Source organism: Passer domesticus, chromosome 5 (genome assembly GCF_036417665.1).
Source record: "Passer domesticus isolate bPasDom1 chromosome 5, bPasDom1.hap1, whole genome shotgun sequence".
Classification (NCBI taxonomy): Eukaryota; Metazoa; Chordata; class Aves; order Passeriformes; family Passeridae; genus Passer; species Passer domesticus.
Window position 1 is genome coordinate 5,577,433 of NC_087478.1, and position 20,080 is coordinate 5,597,512.

At 42.7% G+C, this 20,080-nt stretch overlaps 1 protein-coding gene across 4 annotated transcripts; it reads left to right on the forward strand.

Moving 5' to 3' along the window:
• Positions 1–707: 707 nt before the first annotated feature.
• Positions 708–17,241, forward strand: PRPF18 (pre-mRNA processing factor 18). 4 transcript variants are annotated; one of them, XM_064421800.1, is made up of 12 exons: positions 789–866; positions 2,270–2,325; positions 2,398–2,475; positions 2,616–2,642; positions 5,405–5,509; positions 6,755–6,868; positions 8,646–8,792; positions 10,484–10,552; positions 11,296–11,436; positions 11,869–11,940; positions 14,073–14,228; positions 16,617–17,241. In XM_064421800.1, exons 5-12 carry the CDS (start codon positions 5,489–5,491, stop codon positions 16,695–16,697), a joined length of 801 nt encoding a protein of 266 aa, XP_064277870.1. In that variant the 5' UTR covers positions 789–866; positions 2,270–2,325; positions 2,398–2,475; positions 2,616–2,642; positions 5,405–5,488; the 3' UTR covers positions 16,698–17,241. The 4 variants fall into 4 exon arrangements, with proteins under 4 accessions (XP_064277867.1, XP_064277868.1, XP_064277870.1 ...); XM_064421797.1 differs by lacking the exon at positions 2,270–2,325 and having other exon boundaries at positions 708–866; XM_064421799.1 differs by lacking the exon at positions 2,616–2,642.
• The last annotated feature ends 2,839 nt before the right edge of the window (positions 17,242–20,080 follow it).

Genomic DNA, 20,080 nt, shown 5'->3' on the forward strand with positions numbered 1-20,080 from the left:
CTTCCTACATGGCATTTGCACCCGTGTGCCTGGCCAGCAACCAGCCTCACTGAATCATTTAGGTTGGAAAAGACCTCTAAAGCATCAAATCAAATCATTAACCCTGCCAAGTCCACCAATAACCACATCCCCACATCCCACACCTAGAGATCTTTTCAGTTCTGGGACTGTGACTCCACTTCCCTGAGCAGCCTGTCCCAGGGCTTGGAACCCTTTTGGAGAAGAAATTTTTCCTGAGGCCATGATTTATCTGATATTAGCTGTCATCTGCAGCCAAGGCCCATCGCATGAGGCTCTGTACAAACACAGTCAGAGAGACTTTTCCCCAAAGATTTTTCAAGCTAAACAGAGAAGACAGCTGAATAAATTGCACGCAGACTCTCTTTAAAGAACCTGTCAAGCACCCTTTTGTAAAACCAGCTGTACTGAAACAGGGAAAGACCACTGTAAAAATCACATTCCACCTCTTTTGCTACATTCCTTGATACAAAGCAGCTATGTTTTGGCTCTGTCTCATAATTACTGTCATTACACTGTCTGTGTATCGCTTTAAATAATCTGCTTCCAACAACAGTATGACATTACACAGATACTGAAGAAACCTTTCCTAATATCCAATCTAAACGCCTCCTGGCACAATTTCGGCCATCCCCTCCCGTCTGTCACTTGTCACTTGGGGGGGAAGGGACTGACCCGGCCCCGGGCCGCCGCTCCTCCCAGCCGCCAGGGGGCGCCGCGCGGCGCCGCGGCCGCCCCGGAAGTGACGGCGTTGTTTTCCTGCGGTACTTCCCGAGGCCGCCATGGACATCCTCAAGCGGGAGATCAGCAGGAAGCGCCAGCAGCTGGAGGAGAAGGAGCTCCTGGGGGTGAGGGCGGGCGGCATGGACACCCGGAGCCGCCCGGGGTGTGGGAGCGGGGGAGGGCGGCGGGGTGAGGCGGGAGCGGCCCGGGCTGGGCCGGGAAGGGCGCGCGGAGCGGCCCGGGGCCGGGTTTCCCAAAGCCGGGATGGGATCGGGCAGGAGCCGGGAGGAGTCTGGGGGCGGGGGTGCAGCCTGGCTTCAGCCCCGCTGTGTTCCATGGGCTTTTGGGGCTGGTTTGGGTCATTTCGGGCACCGAGAGATGGGAAAAGGCAGTGCGAGCTTCGGTGAGCAGGGTGGTTTCTGTCCTCCCCACAGCCGCGATCTGGCCATACCCGAGCAGTGTGTGTGTGTGTGTGCCGAAAAACCCCATATCCAGGGCAGGGTGTGAGCTGTGTGTGTGTGCCTAAAAACCCCATATCCGGGCAGTGAGTGTGTGTGCCTAAAAACCCCATACCCGGGCAGTGTGTGTGTGTGCCGAAAAACCCCATATCCAGGGCAGTGAGTGTGTGTGCCGAAAAACCCCATATCCAGGGCAGGGTGTGAGCTGTGTGTGTGTGCCTAAAAACCCCATAGCCAGGGCTGTGTGTGTGTGCCTAAAAACCCCATATCCGGGCAGTGTGTGTGTGCCTAAAAACCCCATACCCGGGCAGTGTGTGTGTGCCTAAAAACCCCATATCCAGGGCAGGGTGTGAGCTGAGTGTGTCTGCCTAAAAACCCCATATCCAGGCAGTGTGTGTGCCTAAAAACCCCATATCCAGGGCAGGATGTGTGCCTAAAAACCCCATATCCAGGCAGGGTGTGTGTGCCTAAAAACCCCATATCCAGGCAGGGTGTGTGTGCCTAAAAACCCCGTATCTAGGGCAGTGTGTGTGTGCCTAAAAACCCCATACCCGGGCAGGGTGTGAGTTCTGTATGTGCCTAAAAACCCCACAGTAGAGCAGAGCCCCTTTCAGGGGTGTCTGATTTTGGGTTGTGGCATCAGAGGCTGAAGGAGGGAGGTGCAGGCTGCTGTATGCCAGGCAGAGCGTGAAGGAAGAAGTTGTAGTTTGTACTAATCAAGGAAAATGCTTTGGGGTGTCCACATTTCCCAGCTGTTGTGTGTCTGGAATGTCTTTTCAGGCACGTTTCTACAAAGCTCCCACAAGCAAGCTTATAAAATGCTGTGTAGGAAGGTGATCTCTGCCACCTCCTTGATTTAATGTCAAATGATGTGTTCAGTGTGGTTTATCTAAAGAGCCTGGCCTGGTTGTGCATGTCTGAAGTGAAGCTTTACACCAGAGAACACCGAGGCTTTACGTGACAAAAAACTTGGGTTTTCTAAAGTGCTGGCAATCACTTTGTGCTTTAATCACTTTTTCATTCTGCTTATGCATGTATCCTGCAAAGTAACTCTGTATTGCTGATTTCAGAGGTGCTTCCAGCTAGGCATCTCTGGGAGAGGATGTAGCTGAATTCACCAAGCCAAGTAAGGAAGTTTGAGCCATTTTTGCTCAGCCATGCAAAAGTGTGAACTGGTTACAACTCTCCTCTCTTTTAGGGCAATAAGAAGTATTTCAAACGCAGTGAGTTAGCTAAAAAGGAAGAGGAGGCCTACTTCCAGAGATGTGGCTACAAGGTATGGAAATTGTTCTTCCAGGACTTGGTGTGTTTATTTTGAAGTCTGCTTTTTTTCTTTTTTTTTTTTTTAATCAACGATATCAATGTTGTTAATGATAATTGTTGTTCTTTGTTCAATCTGTTAATGTTATACATTAGCCTGTAAATGAGAAGCCACCTGGAGAGGTATGACTTTCCAAAACCATTTTCAATGCAGGAAAAGATATGCATGACATACAGCTACTTAAGTTTGTGTTATGGTTTGGCTTTTGTTTCTTTTTTTTTTTTTGTTTGTTTGTTTTTATTTGTGGAAAGCATGAAGTGGCTCGGGATCAAAGCTTGTCTTCCTTTCTTATTAAATTGTGCTGTTAGGCATGAACACTGGATCTGATACAGCCACCTTCCTCCCCTTATTGAGAAAAATGGATACATTTGGATAATTTTATCCCATCTTCGTTGTCAAAATGTCCAAAAGAAATCAGTATAGTGTGGGTGTGCATCAAAAAGATCTGCCAACTCTCCCAAATTTGTATTTGGGTTTTGGCCATTAACCACCCAGCACTGAAGCTGTGCAACAACAGCATTTATGTTCTTGCTGGCAAAATATTAGAAACAATTGGTAACCTCGGGTGCATTTTGCAACAAATGGGTGATGTGGAAGGCTTTATCTGCCTTGTAATGGTGTCAGGGCAAGAGTTTAGTGAAATGGAAAGAATGTTGTTGTCTTTTACAAGTGTGTGTGCCTGCCTGCCTGCCTGACGGGGTGTCTGGGAGGGGGGATGCATTCCCTGGGGAAGACAGTTTCATAATCCTGTTTGCTGTTAGAGGGCACAAATAGGAGCTTTGTTTTCAAGTGACCTTTACCCAGTTGGTGACTTATTCTGAAACCTTGATCTGCTTGTGCACATTTGGACGTCGATGCCAAAACGACTCTCGGAACGTGCAGCTAATATTGAAGTCATGGGAAAGCTCTGAATGCAGCTGCTCTCCCAAGTGCAAATCCCTGCCTGGTGCCTTTTGAGCAGTAGCTTGAATTCTTCAGAACCTGCTGTGGTTAAACTGGGGTTACCTGTGCTGCTGCAGCACCAGTTTGGGTGTGAAATGCAACCCCGACAATGGTTTTAAAATAAGTTACTTTGTTAAATTTAGTATCTTTTTAGAGCCTCCCAGATTTCTGCATTGGTTCTCTACTGTGTTAATGAGACATGGAACACAGACTGATTTCCTTTTAAATGCAGGTGCTTTTTTACTTTGCTTAGACTTTATAAGTTGGAATAATTTCACTTGCTTGAAGAAAGCACTGAAACAAAATAACAGTGGTACAGATACTGCTTATAACTTGGAGTCCAGCTGACAGAATGGATCAAATCTTTTTTTCCAGTGCTGCTGTCTCTTTATGATTTCAAGAATGTTTGTAAGTTAAAATTTGTATGTATCCTCCTGCTCTGGGACTATATTTAAAAAAAAAAATTTAAACCATAATTTCCATATTTTCTGTCCCCTGTCAATTCCTCCTTCTCTGCATTGATAGAAATTTTATTTTCCCCCTCCCTTTATGTGTTAAACATTGATTCAGTTGTCTTTCCCTTGTTCATTCCAAACATCTATATTTGTAGGATTGATTTTTTTCTGTGTTTGCTAATACAGCATTGAGTGTGGATTTGTACGTCTGAAATTGCTGAATCTTGTAGCTGAAGCCCCAGGGGTGGATCCTGCCAGCCACACAGAGTCACACTGACACCTGAGCAAGGCTGGCACTGTGTCCTGAAAGAATAAAATGCCTATTAAAAAATAAAATTAAAATTCTGTCCAGTACCTTCTTTGGATTGATCAACCCAAATACAGGCTGCCCATACACAGGGAATGCTGCAGGCTGCTCTAGCATTCATTGGATTGTTTCCCTTTTAGCAAGTACAGAAAGGGAATTAAGAAAAAAACAAGATATGAGTGAGCACTGAAGGTGTTTCCTTACTATAGGAATATTACCACCAGCAATCTGCTCCTGCTGTCAGAAGTGTTGCATTTGAGCTTATACAGGGAGCTGGAGTTACATGGCTGCTGTCTCAAAGTAAATTGGATCAAAGAGTTGTTGTGCATTATTAAAATACTGAATAATTAAGAAGGGATGCTCTCTTTGATTCAGGGACCTTCTTTTAGACTAAGAGGAGTTGTTAAAGATATCCTGTTCCTATGAGCAGTTGTGTTTTGTTGTTTTGTTTGTTGTTGTTGTGTTTTTTTTTTTTTTTACCTGTAAGAAACTGGCAAGGTTGTTAGAGAGGTGCATTACCTAAAACAAGGTTGGGGAGGTTCATTACCTCTCAAAACCCAACAGAAACCGTGGCTCACTGCTCACTGTGCTCAGCCTCCTGAGGCTGCAGGTAATGAACACTGTAACTCACACTGACCCTGGGAGAGGCAGCCCCACTCTCACCCTGCCCTGGGGTTTCCCTTCCTCTCCTTCTGTCTGTCCTGGGGAGCTGGATGAGGAAGGGAAGCAGGCTGGGAACAGTACCAGTATTTGTGCTTGTCAGAGTATTTTCTGTTTGAATAATTTCCCCCTTGCGGTTCATCACACATTGGTGCAAATGGTCTTGCTTGGAAGAGAAGGATGGAACAGGGGCAGGAATCAACAGGCAGAGGGTGGATTTGCTATTTTTGGCACCAGTGCTGGCATCTGCCTGCTGAAGTGACAGCCAAACTTCAGCAATTGTCCTTTCTGTTTGCTGGAGAGACTGCTTCCTGCAACCTGCAGAAGTGTTAGTGCTTGATACTATCAAGAACTTTTATTGTTTTGTGAGATGCAATTATGGACCATAAAGCTATGAAACTGAAGGTTTATATTGTCATAGGAAAGTCTGTGTTCCAGAGTTCTGTATCTTGTCATCATTTCTTGTCAATATGTGGGTTTGTTTCCATGGCACATGAGTAACTTTGTTTGTTGAATGTAGGTACAGCAGCAGGAAGAGGAGGAGAAACCACTGGCTACATCAAATCCAGTGCTGGAACTCGAACTGGCAGAGGAAAAGTTACCAATGACTCTTTCCAGACAGGAGGTAAAATCAAAAACCATAAAATGACTCCTTGAGTTTACAGCAGGTGCACCTGGAATTCCTTGTTAGGGCTGTTTCATCCAGTGAACTGTACTTTTTATGGCAGTTTTATTTAATAAGCTTCCATTTTTGCAGTCAGCAATTAATGATCATCTTTGCTTATCAGGGCTCTGCTGTCCAGTTGAATGCATAGGGAGGTGCAGATGGGTAGAGCCTCTTTGTTACAGGAATTTACACAGATTTTTATAACATTTTACAGATCTTTCAGAGAGATACTCTGAATATCAGCATTATTCTTGGCTAGCACTGAAGATGGCATGCTGGCTTTTTCCAAGATTTTTTTTTTCCCTGAGCTTCTTTTCTTTGTAACTTGTTGGTCTGAGCACAAATTTAGAAACCAAGTTTTGGAAGTTCACCTTAGCCTCTAGAAGAAACAGTCCTAAAGCCAGAGCAGCTGGGATGTTCTTTGCCTTTTCTAAGGATAAAAATGCCTGTCTGGACTTAAGTTCACAAACAGATCCACACCCCAAAGGAGGAGCAGGAAGTTCAGAAGTACGGAATACACTCTAATCTTGGAAATACTGAAATTCACAGCTGAGGTCATCCAAGCATGCCACACCTCCCCTTAATTTGTCAGGATATTCAGGTTTTTACAGGACTTGTAATGGGGTTTGTTGGTTTTGTGTTTGGTTTGAGGTTTGAATCAAGTCAAGGGAGGCTTTTTCACTTCTGTTATATCTACTTTTAAAGTAACTATCCCATTAGATTTTAGGACTTCATATTTCCCAAATGCTTAATGATGGGGGTTTTCAGCAGATCATCTCATAGCTGTGCTGGGACAACCTGCAGCCCAGTTTGTATTTTTATTGCCAAGTCAAATAGGTGAGTGAGATTATTGTCAAGTTCCTTTGTGATTTTGAAAGTGGTTTTTAAGCTCTGCCAGAGGGATGATTTTTTGTGTATTTGTTTGAACAAGTCAGAGCAGGAAGAAGTTTGGCTGTATCAAACAGCCTGGGATTTTATGCAGAATTTGGATTGGTAATATTTGGAATGACCTTTCACTGAAATACCGTGGGAATTTTATATTTAGATTGTAAAGTGTCTGGAACGTTTTTCAACTGCTTAAAATATTGCCATTTCCTCTCCAGTCCAGCTCAGCTTGTTATTCTAAGCAAAGTAAATAAATCTGTCATTCTGGATTTTATTTTGCTTCCTTTATGCGTCAGGGAGTGCTTTGATTCTTTTCAGGTTATCAGGAGGTTACGAGAGAGGGGTGAGCCCATCAGGCTGTTTGGAGAAACAGATTATGATGCATTTCAGCGGCTGAGGAAGATTGAAATTCTTGCACCTGAAGTGAACAAGGTAAGCCTGGCTCTTAGGTACTTATTCACGGTGTAAGTAACCCTAGACAAGTTACTGAAAATCATTTTCAGTAACTGTTCATTTTCAGGAGGAGGAGGTTAATAGACATCCAAGAGAATATGTGTTCTTACCTCTTTTTTCTTTTCTTTTTTTAAATTTGCTGAGAAACTATGTTAAATATTGGAGTTTTATTCACAATTACAGTTAAGTTACAGAGTTCAGTTCTAGAAACCTACCAGACCCTTGTCACTTGGAAAAGGCCTTCAGGTGGCACTAATACCCCAGCTTGTTCTGCCCCTGCTTTTTAATGAGCAGAGAACAGTCATTTACTGTTAAAGTAATCCTCTGTTTGTGATGATGTGCACTCTTGAGAAGGCACAGGTGAGTAGAGCAGGACTGCATACTTTCTCTCTGGGATATAAAAGATTTTTCAAATCCCTGGATTCCAGAGCAATAACTTGTTATGGAAGTGTCATTTTTCCCTCTTCCCTTTGAAATAGCCGTGAGCTCAAAAACTGACTTGAATATATAATTAATTTATTCATTTTATCTTAAGAAATGATCAGTTAAGGAGGAGACACAATTGAGGTTTGTTTTACATTCACCGTTAACCAAATTTACAGCCTTACTAACAGAGTGACAATTTGCATTTTCTTCCCTAAAATTTTCTTCCCTAATTTGTGGCAAACTGAATTGTTTTCAGTGTCTTTCCTGGGGCTGCCCATAAAAGGGAAACCTTTTCCTCTCCAAGTCTTTAAAATAAAGATAAACAGATCTAGAAATAAAAGCTGTGCTAATGAAAGCTTCCCCTCCAGTGACATCTGTGACAGGAGCAGGATTAGGAAATAGAGAGCCCATAAATAGGGTTGTGCTGGGTTTTTGGTACGTGTTTCAGTCACTCCTGTTGCTGTCTAGGGGGATTCTGCATGTTGCTTAGTCAATCAACCTTGTGGTTCAGACATTTTTAGAGTAACTAAATGATTAATAGAAATGCTCCAGACAGCTAAGTGTGATGATGGAAGAGGGGAAGTAACTGTGCATATCCATTCCCTGTGGAGTGGCTGAATTTGTCTGAGGGTAAGAAATGTCATAGTGCTTTATAGAGCTTTATATTTTATGTCTCATGATGAGAAGGCAAATCCTTCAACTGTGGTTAAGGTGAGTTTTGTGTTCTATTTGAAAGAACCTTTTAACTTTATATATGTGGTTTTAATTCTGGTTTTTTTTAGTCACCTCTTCTAAAGTTGAGGGTTTTAAGCAGTGAATCTATAGTAAAACATTCTGCTATGTTTAAGTAATTTGTAATAAAAGGAAACAACATTATTGTTTTATGTCTGGCACTGAAGGAGTGAGACTTATTTACATCTTTTTTTCAGGGCAGGTGTGAAGACTTGTAGAACTGATGATGGTTATGGTCTGGTTTTCATTTGTTTTGGGGTGGTTCAGTGCATTGCTTGGAGAAAATGACTTGAAGAAAGTTCTAGAGGCTGATTCCATCCTCCAGGTTTTTTTTTGGTGAAAATACTATAAAAAGTATTTTTCATGGGTATGAGCGCTTGAAGTTCATGCACCTGCTTTTTTTAAGTGCTGAAGCACAAACTGTTGTTGGAGTTCAGTTAAATTCAAACAAGACTAAACCCTTATGTGTGTTTTTACAGAATTTGCACCTTAAACAGAAGTTAGATGCTCACAGTGACAGTGCTGAACTGCTTTTATTTACTTGAGGGTTTTTTAATAAACCAGTCTCTCTTTTTTTTTTTTTTCCCCTGTTTCATAGGGCCTGAGAAATGACCTGAAGGCTGCTTTGGATAAGATTGATCAGCAGTATCTGAATGAAATTGTGGGTGGCCAAGAAGCAGGAGATGATGACTCCCAGAATGACCTGAAAGTCCACGAGGAGAATACTACTATTGAAGAACTAGAAGTATGGGATAGGTCACAACTAAGGGGTGTCAGATGTAGTATGTTGCTGTGAGGAAGCTTCAGGATTGTTTAGAAAAAGTTGTCTTCGTTTCAACAGCTGACTTAGACATTTTGAAGTATTCTTAAGGAGAAAATTTATGTTTCCAAGCCTGGAGTTGCACTGTAGATGCCTACAAGAGACAAATGAAAACTCAAGTGGTCTTTGTTTACAGCACTGCATCCCAAAGGGGACAGGCATTGCCTGCAAAGATTGTGATACAGTAAAGATTCATTCTCCAGGAATTTCAGAAGTAGAGCATTTAATTCCAATAGATTACCTGGTCATAAATGCCAAAGCCTTTCCAATGAATATTTGAGAGCGTAATAAGGTCCAATTAATAAGTACCAATTAATTTTCCCTATACAAGAAAGAAGGACTCTGAAAAATAGACACACAGAACATCTAGGATAAAAAAAAAAAAAAAAGAGCATCAGAAGGAGGCAGACCACAGGAAGTATTAGTGCAGACATAATGTGTCCCAAAAACTTGAATGCTGAATGCAAATGGCTGCTCTGTTGTGAAAGAATCCTGTGGTGTTTGTGTGAGTGAGTGGAGAGTGAGTGCCAGGAAATGCATTCAGCACCTGGTATTTGAGGATAATGTTTTGAAAAGCACATTAACTTGAGCTGAAGACTTTTACCCTTAATCTTCAAAACTCTTTGCAGAAGTTAATCTTCATAACATCCTTCCAAAAGTGTGTTTAAGAAATAATACGATTTATAACTGAAAGCTGAAGTGAATACATCATTATTAAAAAATAGTCTGGGTTTTTTTTTATGGTGCCAGGGGTTCTGGTTTAAAATAACTGCAGTACCAGAGTGGATAGTAGCAGTATTGGAGCTGCATTTTCTTGATCTGTTAGCTCTCAAAATAACCCCTTTTTGTGTTAGTAGGGCAGGCTTGGTTTGAGCCATGCAAACAATCTTTTTCTAAAAAGTTTGAAAACATTGTGTCTTAATTTTATATTACTTTAACTGCATTGCCTTGAGCATGAAGGCTTTCATTGAATTTGACTCCAAATCTAGGAGATTTTTAAAAATAAAACTGACTTTGGAAACATGAGGGCAATGGAAATTGATTATAAATGGAACTATACCTAGTGGAAAATGTTTATAAAATTTACTGTTAGTATTTACAGTTTTGAGGTTTTGGCAGGACGGTGGAGAATTGGAGCATGCAGCTGGGCTTTTTTAGTGGTTTGTTGCTTGGTTTTTTCTTTTTTTTAATTTGTTCCCCCAAATTCACAGTTGCAATTAAATGATAAAGAGCCCCCAGTACATCAGAGAATTGAAATAGCATAACAAAATAATTAGGTTAATTGATGGCTTTGGGGATCTCAAAAAATGCAGTGCACCCACATTTCCCCTTAATGCAGTGCTGTCAGACAGCTGCTAATTATGCCAATAATTTAGTAGTTAATGATCGAAGAATTACTGTTGCATTGACTTTTCAGAAATATATTGCCATTTTGATGTAAATGTTTTTAATAGACTAACAAATTTCAGTAGCATTTGTTTCTGTTTCGTGACCAGTGTTTGGGATTTCTTGTGGAATTTATTGCAGTTTGTGGTGCAGTGAACCCTGCTCTGCTGTGGTGGTGCTGGCAGACTAGACAAAATAGAAATAATGGCCCTTTTTTCCCCCTGTTCCAGGCTTTGGGAGAATCTTTAGGACGGGGTGATGATCACTATGATATGGACATCATAACAAAGTTCTTGAAGGTAACAAACTCTAATTATTCTGTACTTGTGTCATATTATTAATGCCATGCAGATACATTTCAAGAATAGAAGGGTGGGTTTCAGCTGCTTGAGAGGAAAATCTCACATGTTATGTGTAAGATGTGGGTTTTTTGAAATGCTTGGCACTCCACAGCCTTTGTTAGTCACAACAGTGACTTGTGCCAAATCTGGGAAAGAGCTCTTGGGAGAGCAGCATTCTTCAAAATCTGGTCCTGCTTTTCCAGACAAAATAAATACGGTTTTGATTTTTGTGTGATATTTGAGGCAGTTGTCTGTAGCTGCCTCTGTGTAGTACTGTGGCATCAGAACCTTTGGAGGAGTTTCCTTGGAACAGTGCAAGCTGAATTGGAATGTCACCTGATACTGTTAGTGAAATTGGAGAGTTTTAAAGGAAGTCCACAGGTTCAAGTGGATGGCAGGAAATTGTTTCCTTGTTCCTGCCAAGAAACCTGTGTTGCCTCTCAGCCCAGTCAGCTGGTGCCTGTGTAACTGTTGTGGTAATCAAAGTCACAGCAAGAGCTGAAGCTTTAATTTGTGTGTGTACATTTAAGATAAGAGAGTTGTTCCTGTCCCTCCTTGCCTATCCTTCTGAAAAAGGTTTTACCTTCTTAACTCAGATAAAAAAACCTCACTTTGCCTTGCTTGCTTAGCCCTGTCTTCTGTCTGATGTGCCGGGGAGTCACTAGATGGCACCATGACACAGATGTGCTTGCTCCCTGCAGTTCCTCCTGGGAGTTTGGGCCAAGGAGTTGAATGCCAGGGAGGACTACGTGAAGCGGGGCGTGCAGGGGAAGCTGAACAGCGCCACGCAGAAACAGACCGAGTCCTACCTGCGCCCGCTCTTCAGGAAGCTCCGCAAAAGGGTGAGCCACCTCTGGATGCCTTCAGCCTTGCTCTCCAGCACCCAGCACCAGGGCCCTTTCCAGGAGAGGGGATGAGTGGATTGGTGACAGTTTCTGTATCTAGAGCTCCTGACACCCAGCTCTGACTTTATCTCGATCAGTGAAATCTGCCCACTCGCTGCTTTTTTAGCTGTTTAAAGCAGCACCTGCTCCCTGGGTTGCAAACATGACAGAAAATTGGGGTTGCATTTTGCACTTTGCCATCAGCTACCAGGTGTAACCGCTTAACCTCTCCTCTTCAGATCCTGCATCTGAATAATGAACATGTTTTCCTTTGTGCAACTCCCCAAGCAAGGGTAGTTGCTAAACTTTGCATAAATGCTGAGTAAGATGATTTTCCTGAGCTGCTGTTCTGAACTAAATGTCTTTTTTTCTTCCCCCTCTCTCCTGTAGACACTTCCTGCAGACATCAAAGAATCAATAACAGATATTATTAAATTTATGTTGCAAAGAGAATACGTGAAGGTACGTTTGTTTGTACTTTTCCTTTTGTCATGTTCATGCTGTCTGGTTGTAAAAGATTGAGTTTATTGCTTCAGCATGCCCATATTTTTTTTTTTTCATTTTGAAGATGCATAGCTGGAAATATAACATCTATCCCAACAAAATGAAAAATGGCTGTGAAATGTTGGGCTCTAAGTAGTGTTTGATCCACAGCCTGATCTTTTGAGGTTCATGAAACTGCACAGCTTTGTAAACATGTAGAAAATTTTTCTCAGAGATGGGGTATATTAAGTTGCAGAGGCATTCCTCAAGGGGAAACCTGATGTTCTAAGGTTAAATGAAGGTATTGAGTACTAATAGGGTGTTGATGATTAATTAATTAGGAATTAATTGAGTTATTGAATATGAGGCACTGTCCCTTTCTTTGTCTACACTCACGTTAAGTGGCCTGGTAAGGTTGAGGTAAGTTAATGAGAAGATTTTTTTGGATGAATTCTGCTCACTGCAGGAGGCAGAAGTACTTTGGGACACAAGATCAAAGGCAGTATTAGATTTTATTTGTAGCTGTCTTCAGAAGTGAAACTGAAATACCAATAGCATTTGCTGAAGCAGCTTGTATATGCAGAGGAAACTGAGCTGTCTTTTATTTGTGCTTTCTTTAAATTTCTAGTCTTAGTATTCTTGTGAGGATTTGGCATAATTTGTCAAGTAAGCAAGCAAACCTGCTTTCGATGCTGAAAAAAACTTTGTATGGCCTGAGGCAAATTTAATCCAAAATCGTTTAGAAGCAGAACCGAACATGTGGGATGTATGGTAGTGGGATTTTATTTTGAAGCATTTTGTTCCTCTTGGTTGTCATCATTATGTGGAAATTCCCTTTCCAATACCTTCTCAAACTAATAAGCATGCAGGAATGTGGTGTATCTCTGGGTTAATCAGCAGTGCTTCTCTCTCCTGGAGGTGCTTGCCTTTAAGTAAACTCCACAGAGATTTTGGATGACTTGAGTACACATTTGGATGTTTTGTTGTTTTGTTTTGATTTTTTTACATTAGGCTAATGCTTTTACAGATACTCACATTCTTCTCAATTTTACTTGCTAAGTGACTTGTCTCTTTTTGCCTGCTTTTGTCTTCTGTCTCTTTTTGCCTGCTGCTTGCTTTGTGCACCCTAGTGAATACTGTCAGCCACAGATTTTGGCTGCTTTTTTAGTTGAAAAGCTTGTAAGATTTAATTTTGAAATCAACGTGTTGACAGCAGGCAAAGAATGCAAGTTGTCCACTCAGCCTTAATTAACCCTGGTGTGACAGTCCTGCAAGGGTCTTTAATTGCATGTTCACATACTGTTTCATCACAAAAGTATATTTAAGTCAGCAAGTAGGTATTTCACTAAGACTGTTCAGATTCTGCCTCATGCAGGTGATGACTAAGCTCTGTCCTGTCTGCCACCCCTGCCTTGTTCATTATTCACCTCCCAGTTTGTTCAGTGCTAGCTGGAAAGAATCTGCACCCACTGGTCATGATTGCTGCTTCTTACTGTCCAGTTTCTGAACACGAGGTGATAAATGAACTCTTTATCAGTGAGTTTTGTAGCTGCTCTCTAATAGAGAAGGAATGTCCTGTTCCACATCCTTCAGGTTTTTTCTGTAATTGTATCTGTCACTTACTGGTTCTCAGTTGTTATGGTGGGGTTTTTTAAGCTCTATACTTCTCTTCCTTTCTGCCTTTCTTTCTGTTAATTTTCCCTTTGAGTTTTATCCCTGTTTTTCCCCAGAAATGTTGTCTGTTACAGCTTTAAAACAGTATCTCCACTCTTGATGGGGAAATTCCTGATTGATTCACTGCTGCTACTGCTCTGGCCTTCAGCATGGTTACAAATGTAACCTTATTCAACCAGAGATGGTTGGGTTGAAAATAACCCCAGTAAACCTTAGTTTTGGTCAAGATAACCAGACTGCCTTATCCAGTTCTTTTTTTTCATAAGGCAAAGTTCCCTCAGAGTTCCACGTGGGCAGGCGCGTTGTGCAGTTGGGTGATACCACGCAGTGACACCAGATCAGGGACACTGGAATGGGGTTTATCTGCACCTGGCAGTGCAGAAATGCTTTGTGTGGTGCAGCTGCTGTGGTGCTCAGTGGTGCCCTTCCCTCCCCAGGCCAACGATGCCTACCTGCAGATGGCCATAGGGAATGCTCCCTGGCCCATCGGCGTCACCATGGTCGGCATCCACGCGCGGACCGGGCGCGAGAAGATTTTCTCCAAGCACGTGGCCCACGTGCTCAACGATGAAACTCAGAGGAAATACATACAGGTAATGGCAGCTTTGGAAATCCAACAGGTCTGCTTGTGTAGGGGGGTCTTTGAGAAACGTCAGTGTCATGGTAACATCAGGTGACGTGGTGGAAGGGTCCCAGAAATGGACAGGTTTAGTTTGTTTCAAGCATAACATCCAATTAACAGTAGCTCATCCAGGACCTGGAGGCTCTTCAGTAATGGGCCAGGAACAGTCTAATGGGTTTTTCTGAACTGCTGTGATTCTGCATGAACACCAAAGCAGCTGTGAAGACAGCTTGATTCTCCTGAGGCCTCTCACTGCTTAACTTGTGCTTTAAACATGCCCAGAATTTAATACTGTAAAATTCAGTCCTTCTGACTACTTCAGCAACTAGATAAATGCATTCATTAATAAGTTCAGGAACCCGGGCTCAGAATTCCAGGCTTAGTTCCTCCTGGGCATCTTCATACTCATGTGGACTTCTGGTTGTGGAAATAACAGCAGTGCTGTTTTTCTACTCTGCCCTTTCCACACAGCAGGTGGACAGGTCGCAGGAAACAAGCCTTCTCTTTTGGTATTTTTAAATGTGTTTGGCTCTTGCCAGTTGCAGTTTCATTGAGATAAAAAAACCTTCTGGTTAACTCTAAAGCCTCCAGAGCAGCATCATGGAGCTCAGAGCTCCTGGCAGGCAAGGTTTATAAATGTCTTCCTTCTTCAGCAGCAGCACTCCTGTTGCTTTTCAGCTTCTGCAGATGTCTGCAAGGAAATTGCTTGCAAAATGCAACTTCCCTTCTGCTCTGAGTCTCTGTAGTTGGGCTGCAGTTAAAACCTTTGGTTTCTCTTCAACTCTAGTTTTTAATAGCATAACATGAAAGAATATCATTGTGAAGACACAGGGGGCTCCAGACACTACAGAGACAGCAAATTAAATTTGACCAATTATTTTGTAAGGTGAAAATTGGAATGTGGATTATGCATCTTCAGAGACAGGCTCCAGTTATGCTTGGAAGTATTTAATGGATGAAATAGTTTTAAACTAAATAATGTTGTTGTGGTCTGTGTTCATCCACGTGTCATAACGGTGAATAATTCATAGAGTCACAAAATGATTTGGATTGAGAAAGACCTTCAAAGACTGTCAAGTTCCAGCTCCCCTGGCAGGAGAACCTTCCAGACCAGGCTGCTCAGTAATTGGCCTTCTCTGTCCATTTGCCACTCCTGGGCAGAAAGATCTCTACTCTGGAGTGTTGCTTGGTCTCTCTTAACACAACACACAAAACATAAAACATTGCGGAAGATGTGTGTGATCCCCAGTTTGTCCCTTCTCTGCTTTTGGGGCTCTGTTGGCCAAGGAAATTCTTGAGTTCATCTTCCCACTGGGAATTCCATACCTCTGCTTCTAAATTACTCAACTCACTGCAGCAGCAAGACAAAGTTGGTTTTAAACATGTGTGTTCTTCATGTTGGTTTTAAATATTGGGTCTTGTTTGACGAGTTTGGTTCAAACTGGAGCATGGGGTGTTTATTACTCGTGCTCCCAGCAGCTGCATGAAGCAAACACGCTCCTGGTTGCAGCACTCTGGAGTGAGAACATCCCAAACAAGGAGTCCTTATGGTGCTGGGACAGACTTTCCATGCTTGTCTGCATGAGAAAGGCCAAAGCATCATCCTGTTGAATCATTTTTCCCTGAGTGAGGAGCTGCCTTCCATGAGGAGAGTCTCATGACAGGGACATGACTCTGCCATCTTGGAGTACAGTGTCACTGCTAAATTACATTTCTACCACAGCAGCTGGCTTTCTTCTTTGTTGGACTTTTCTGTGTGACTTGAAAGAAAATAATCACAGGGTTCCTGTCATGTTGGTTTTTGGCAGTTGATGCCTTGAAAGAACTGAGAAGTCCACATTCTGCCTTTCTCCTTGATTGCCTCCTTTTGCCTCTGTGATATCCTGTGTCCACAGTTCTCCTCCTGAGAAGTGTTCGGTTCTGCAGCTTGTTTTGAAATTGCTTTTTGCTCTTTAGAATGAATTTTAATATTCAGCTTTCTTGAAAATATCTTTAATTATGATATCATTTGTTCCCTTGGTGATAGAGATTAAAGAATTAAAGAAGGGAATGAAGATTTCCCTTTTTCTTCACAGGGAATCACAGTGAAGGATTCACTGTGAAGGATCACAGTGTGATCCTTCACTGTGAATCTTAGCAGATAGTGTTGAAGCTGTAGCCTTTTTTGTTATGCCACAAACTCCTTTAATATGAAGAGAACCTCAAACTTTAAACAGAATAACTACCAAAATCCCAACCTCAAAATAGCAGCCTTTTCTTTTTAATTCTTCTTGTTATACTTAAGAATACTGTAGGCTATTAAGTTTGTTCAACAGCTGCAGCCTTATTTCAGAATTGTCCTTGTTTTGTTAATTCCCAGGGGCTGAAGAGGCTGATGACCATCTGCCAGAAGCACTTCCCAACAGACCCATCCAAATGTGTGGAGTACAACGCGCTCTGAGGCTCTCTGGGGGCTGGGGCTCACATTTTGGGCTCCAGCACCCAGAGAGGATGGAAGAGGCAGACTTTGAGCCTGAACACCAACAAGAACTTGGGGTGGGCTTTGCAAAAACAAAAGCATAAAGGAGATTTTTTTTTTTATAGCTTCCTTTTTCCAAGCCCCATTTATTTAGGTTTATTTTGAGATCTGTGCTTTTTGCTGGACACATCCAATGTACAGCAGAGGGATGGGTTTTCAAGAGTGTAAGACCAAGACAATGACCAAGGGACAATGCACATGACAACTGCTTTTGTTTCAGTTTGTTATTCAGGGAACTGTGCAAATTCAACTGTTTCCCATATTTTAGAGCTTTAGATGAGTCTCAGCCCTGCAAGGAGCATATGTGGAGCTTTTTTTGGCTGCTTTTGCATTGGAGAGTGACGTGGGGAGATGATTAGAGGGAAGCAGTTGAATCTGAATCTTGGTTATTTCTGTAAATATAAAGACTTTATAGGTTAATCTTTCATGTGGTATTTATCAGGAATAAAAAAAAGTTTATATATTTCTCAGTCTCAGTGCAAAGAATTTTTGATCTTGAATGCATCTGATTTGGCGCTTTTTTTTTTTGGTAATGACATTTTTAATATAAACCTTCTGGGCTTGGGGGAAATAATCTTATGGCTCTTGAGGCTTTCAAATTCCATTTTTATACATCTGGAGAAAATTTTCAATCTGCTGGGCATTGCAGAGAAAATAATTAGGACCTCCCATGACCATGAACAGTATTTCTAGCAGCCACAAATCTTTACCATTGTGTATCCTGACTGGGGATGGTGAGGAAACCCATGGGAACGACGATGTCTAATTCTGCATAAACAGTGAAATATTGAAACTTTGTTAGTTTTGAGAAGAACAACTTCCTGAAGAATTGCGTCACTGTTCCATTGCATGGGTTTGTCTGGCAGCTTGGAGCAGGAATGGAGCCCTCTTCTCAAGGAGTGACCTGTCTCCCTTGGGTGTTCCCACTGTCCTGTGGCACAGTGACACATACTGGGGGATGTGACCTGGGAAGAGTATCTTGGAGAAATTCAGGTTCTTCTGGAGACTTAGAATTCTGAAGTGCTTCTTTGGGCACAGGAGATTTTCAGTCTGGAGTGTTTGACCCCAGAGGAAATGTCAAGAGTTTAGAAGTAATAAAATGAGGCTGATGAGGCCTTGCTGTCTCTTGGGGGAAGGGGCTTTGGGGAGGAGATGGGGATTTGTGGGGAGCAGCTGGGCAGATGAGCATGGAAGAGTTTCATTACCAGTGCTTTCTGGTGATTTTCTTTGAAGTGCTCTGTACAGATGCTCTTTGGGGGCGTTATTACAGCGGAAACATTTGTAACACTGCAACTTTATCCCTCTCCCCACCCAGACGGTTTCCTGAACTGTTTCTAAATCTTTATCTTGACCTTAGTTTTGAACTTTGTGAATAATTGAGGGACAATATTGTCCCTTGTTCAGAAGAGCTGTAATTTCCCTGGAAACTGCAGCAAGTGAGTAGCCAGGAGATGGTTTAAGGAGCATTGTATCATCTGCTTTAGCGGGAAGTGGATTCCTTGGGGGATCTGTAATAGTGCTAGATGGATTTTTCCTTCCTGCCTTGGAGCTAATTATTGAGAATTTTAATGGTACCCTGAGTGCTGCTTTGAGTGGGGATGCACCTCCTGTAGGGATGTGAATCTGAGGTTGGAATGTCTTAGTCTGATCAGGTTTTGAGGAATGCAGCTGAAGCAATGTGCTCCTTGCTGACAGTCCCTGAAATACGGCCGCCTTGCTTGAATGAATCCCATGACGGAAGAACTTTATCCCCTTGCAATCCCTGGAATGGTGCTGTGTGGGGAACTGAGGAGTGGGAACTGCTTTCTCACGGCATATCAGTGTAAGAATTTCCAGCTGTCCAGCACGTGAGAGCCAGCTCTGGTCCTCGGGGGACAGGGGCCAGGGGGACACTGTTACAGCAGCTGCTTTTCATCATGGGTTGGAGGCTCTTTGCAGCTGGATGGCCCCAAATTGCAGCTACCAGACCGTGATCAAATAGTTAATAATGCCTCTTAGCCAAAAAAATCCCAACCCTCTAGTCTAGTTCAGGGAGGAGTGGGTGTGGTGCAGCTGTCACACTGCTTGACAGTTTGGGGTTTTTTTGTGGGGAGGGTATGTTTCAGTTTAGCAATTTACTTTTCCCTCTGGGCTTTTCCAGATGTTTATTTCTGATAATTCTTGCATTAGGCGGAAATAACTCTGCTGAATCCTAAGACTTGCAGCCTTAGGATGAAGTCATGAGTTCCCCATAGCTGTGTCTGGAGTGGTTTTGGGACTTCAGTGCCCCATGTCATTTGTTGCAGTCCCTGACCCTTTCCTAAGCCTGGCTGTGGAAGGGTCTGTGCAAGGTGAACTCTAAAATTATTGGTACCTGCCTGAGACTGGTATTCCTGTGCTTGGTGGTGGTGAAATGCCTTAAATTCCCTGTTTGTGCTGCTCAAAGGTTCTTAGGGTAGGTGTATGTGGGATCAGTTTAATGGAGGAACTGGGTTCCCCTTCAGCTGGCTGCCATAACATCACCACCATCAATCCAGTCTTGCCCAGAGAATGAACCTGACTGGGGTGTGAGTGGCTTCACTTCTCAGGGGAAGAGAGTGCTCTGGCTCCTGCACCCAGGGGATGGGAACACAGCGTGGTGCCTCCCGAGAGGGCTGGTGCAAGGTGGGCAGTGCTGGTATCAGGTCTGGTGTGGGGGTACCACTTGTGGGTTTCTCTGGCTCTGGGTTCAAGGCACTTGAGACAGTAGTTCATGTTTGGACTCAAGTGTTTATTATTCCTTATCAGTAAAACAGTCTCACTACCGTGAGATGGGCATCTTTTCATTAGAAGACACAAAATGTAACAATCTCCTGTTACAAGGTCTTTTAAGACTAAACTATCCAATTAGAACTGACACCTAGATTATTTCCCATTTAACCCAAAAACTGATCCCTAAGAGGCTGCAATGTGGACTTTTCTGCCCAATTACAAAATGCCACCCAAAACCATGAAGAAGAAGGAAGAAGAAGCATGAAGAAGAAACCCAGGACAACACCCTGTGCCCCCCATCTTGCTTCCATCCACAACACACTAAAAATCCCAAAACCTAAATTTCTCAGCAAGTGATACACCTACACTACTCTCTATAATCTATTTCACACTTTTGTGGATTCTAGTCTATCTTGAAGTCTAGGAAACTTCTTCCATGAATGAGGGTCAAAGTCAGTGCTGCCCTGGGGGTCAGGGCACCCCAGAGCAGACAGAGAAATATTCCCAGTGCCCTGGGTTTCCATCTGGAGCAGGCTGCCCTGAAAGCTGCTCCTGAGGTGGTGAAGAGTGACCAG

Bases quoted from the DNA above. Each gene is read 5' to 3' on its own strand.
- PRPF18 (XM_064421797.1), top strand. From the start codon at position 801: ATGGACATCCTCAAGCGGGAGATCAGCAGGAAGCGCCAGCAGCTGGAG. The intron at 8,793-10,483 runs GTATGGGATAGG...CCCCTGTTCCAG, and splicing joins CTACTATTGAAGAACTAGAA to GCTTTGGGAGAATCTTTAGG. The intron at 14,229-16,616 runs GTAATGGCAGCT...GTTAATTCCCAG, and splicing joins CTCAGAGGAAATACATACAG to GGGCTGAAGAGGCTGATGAC.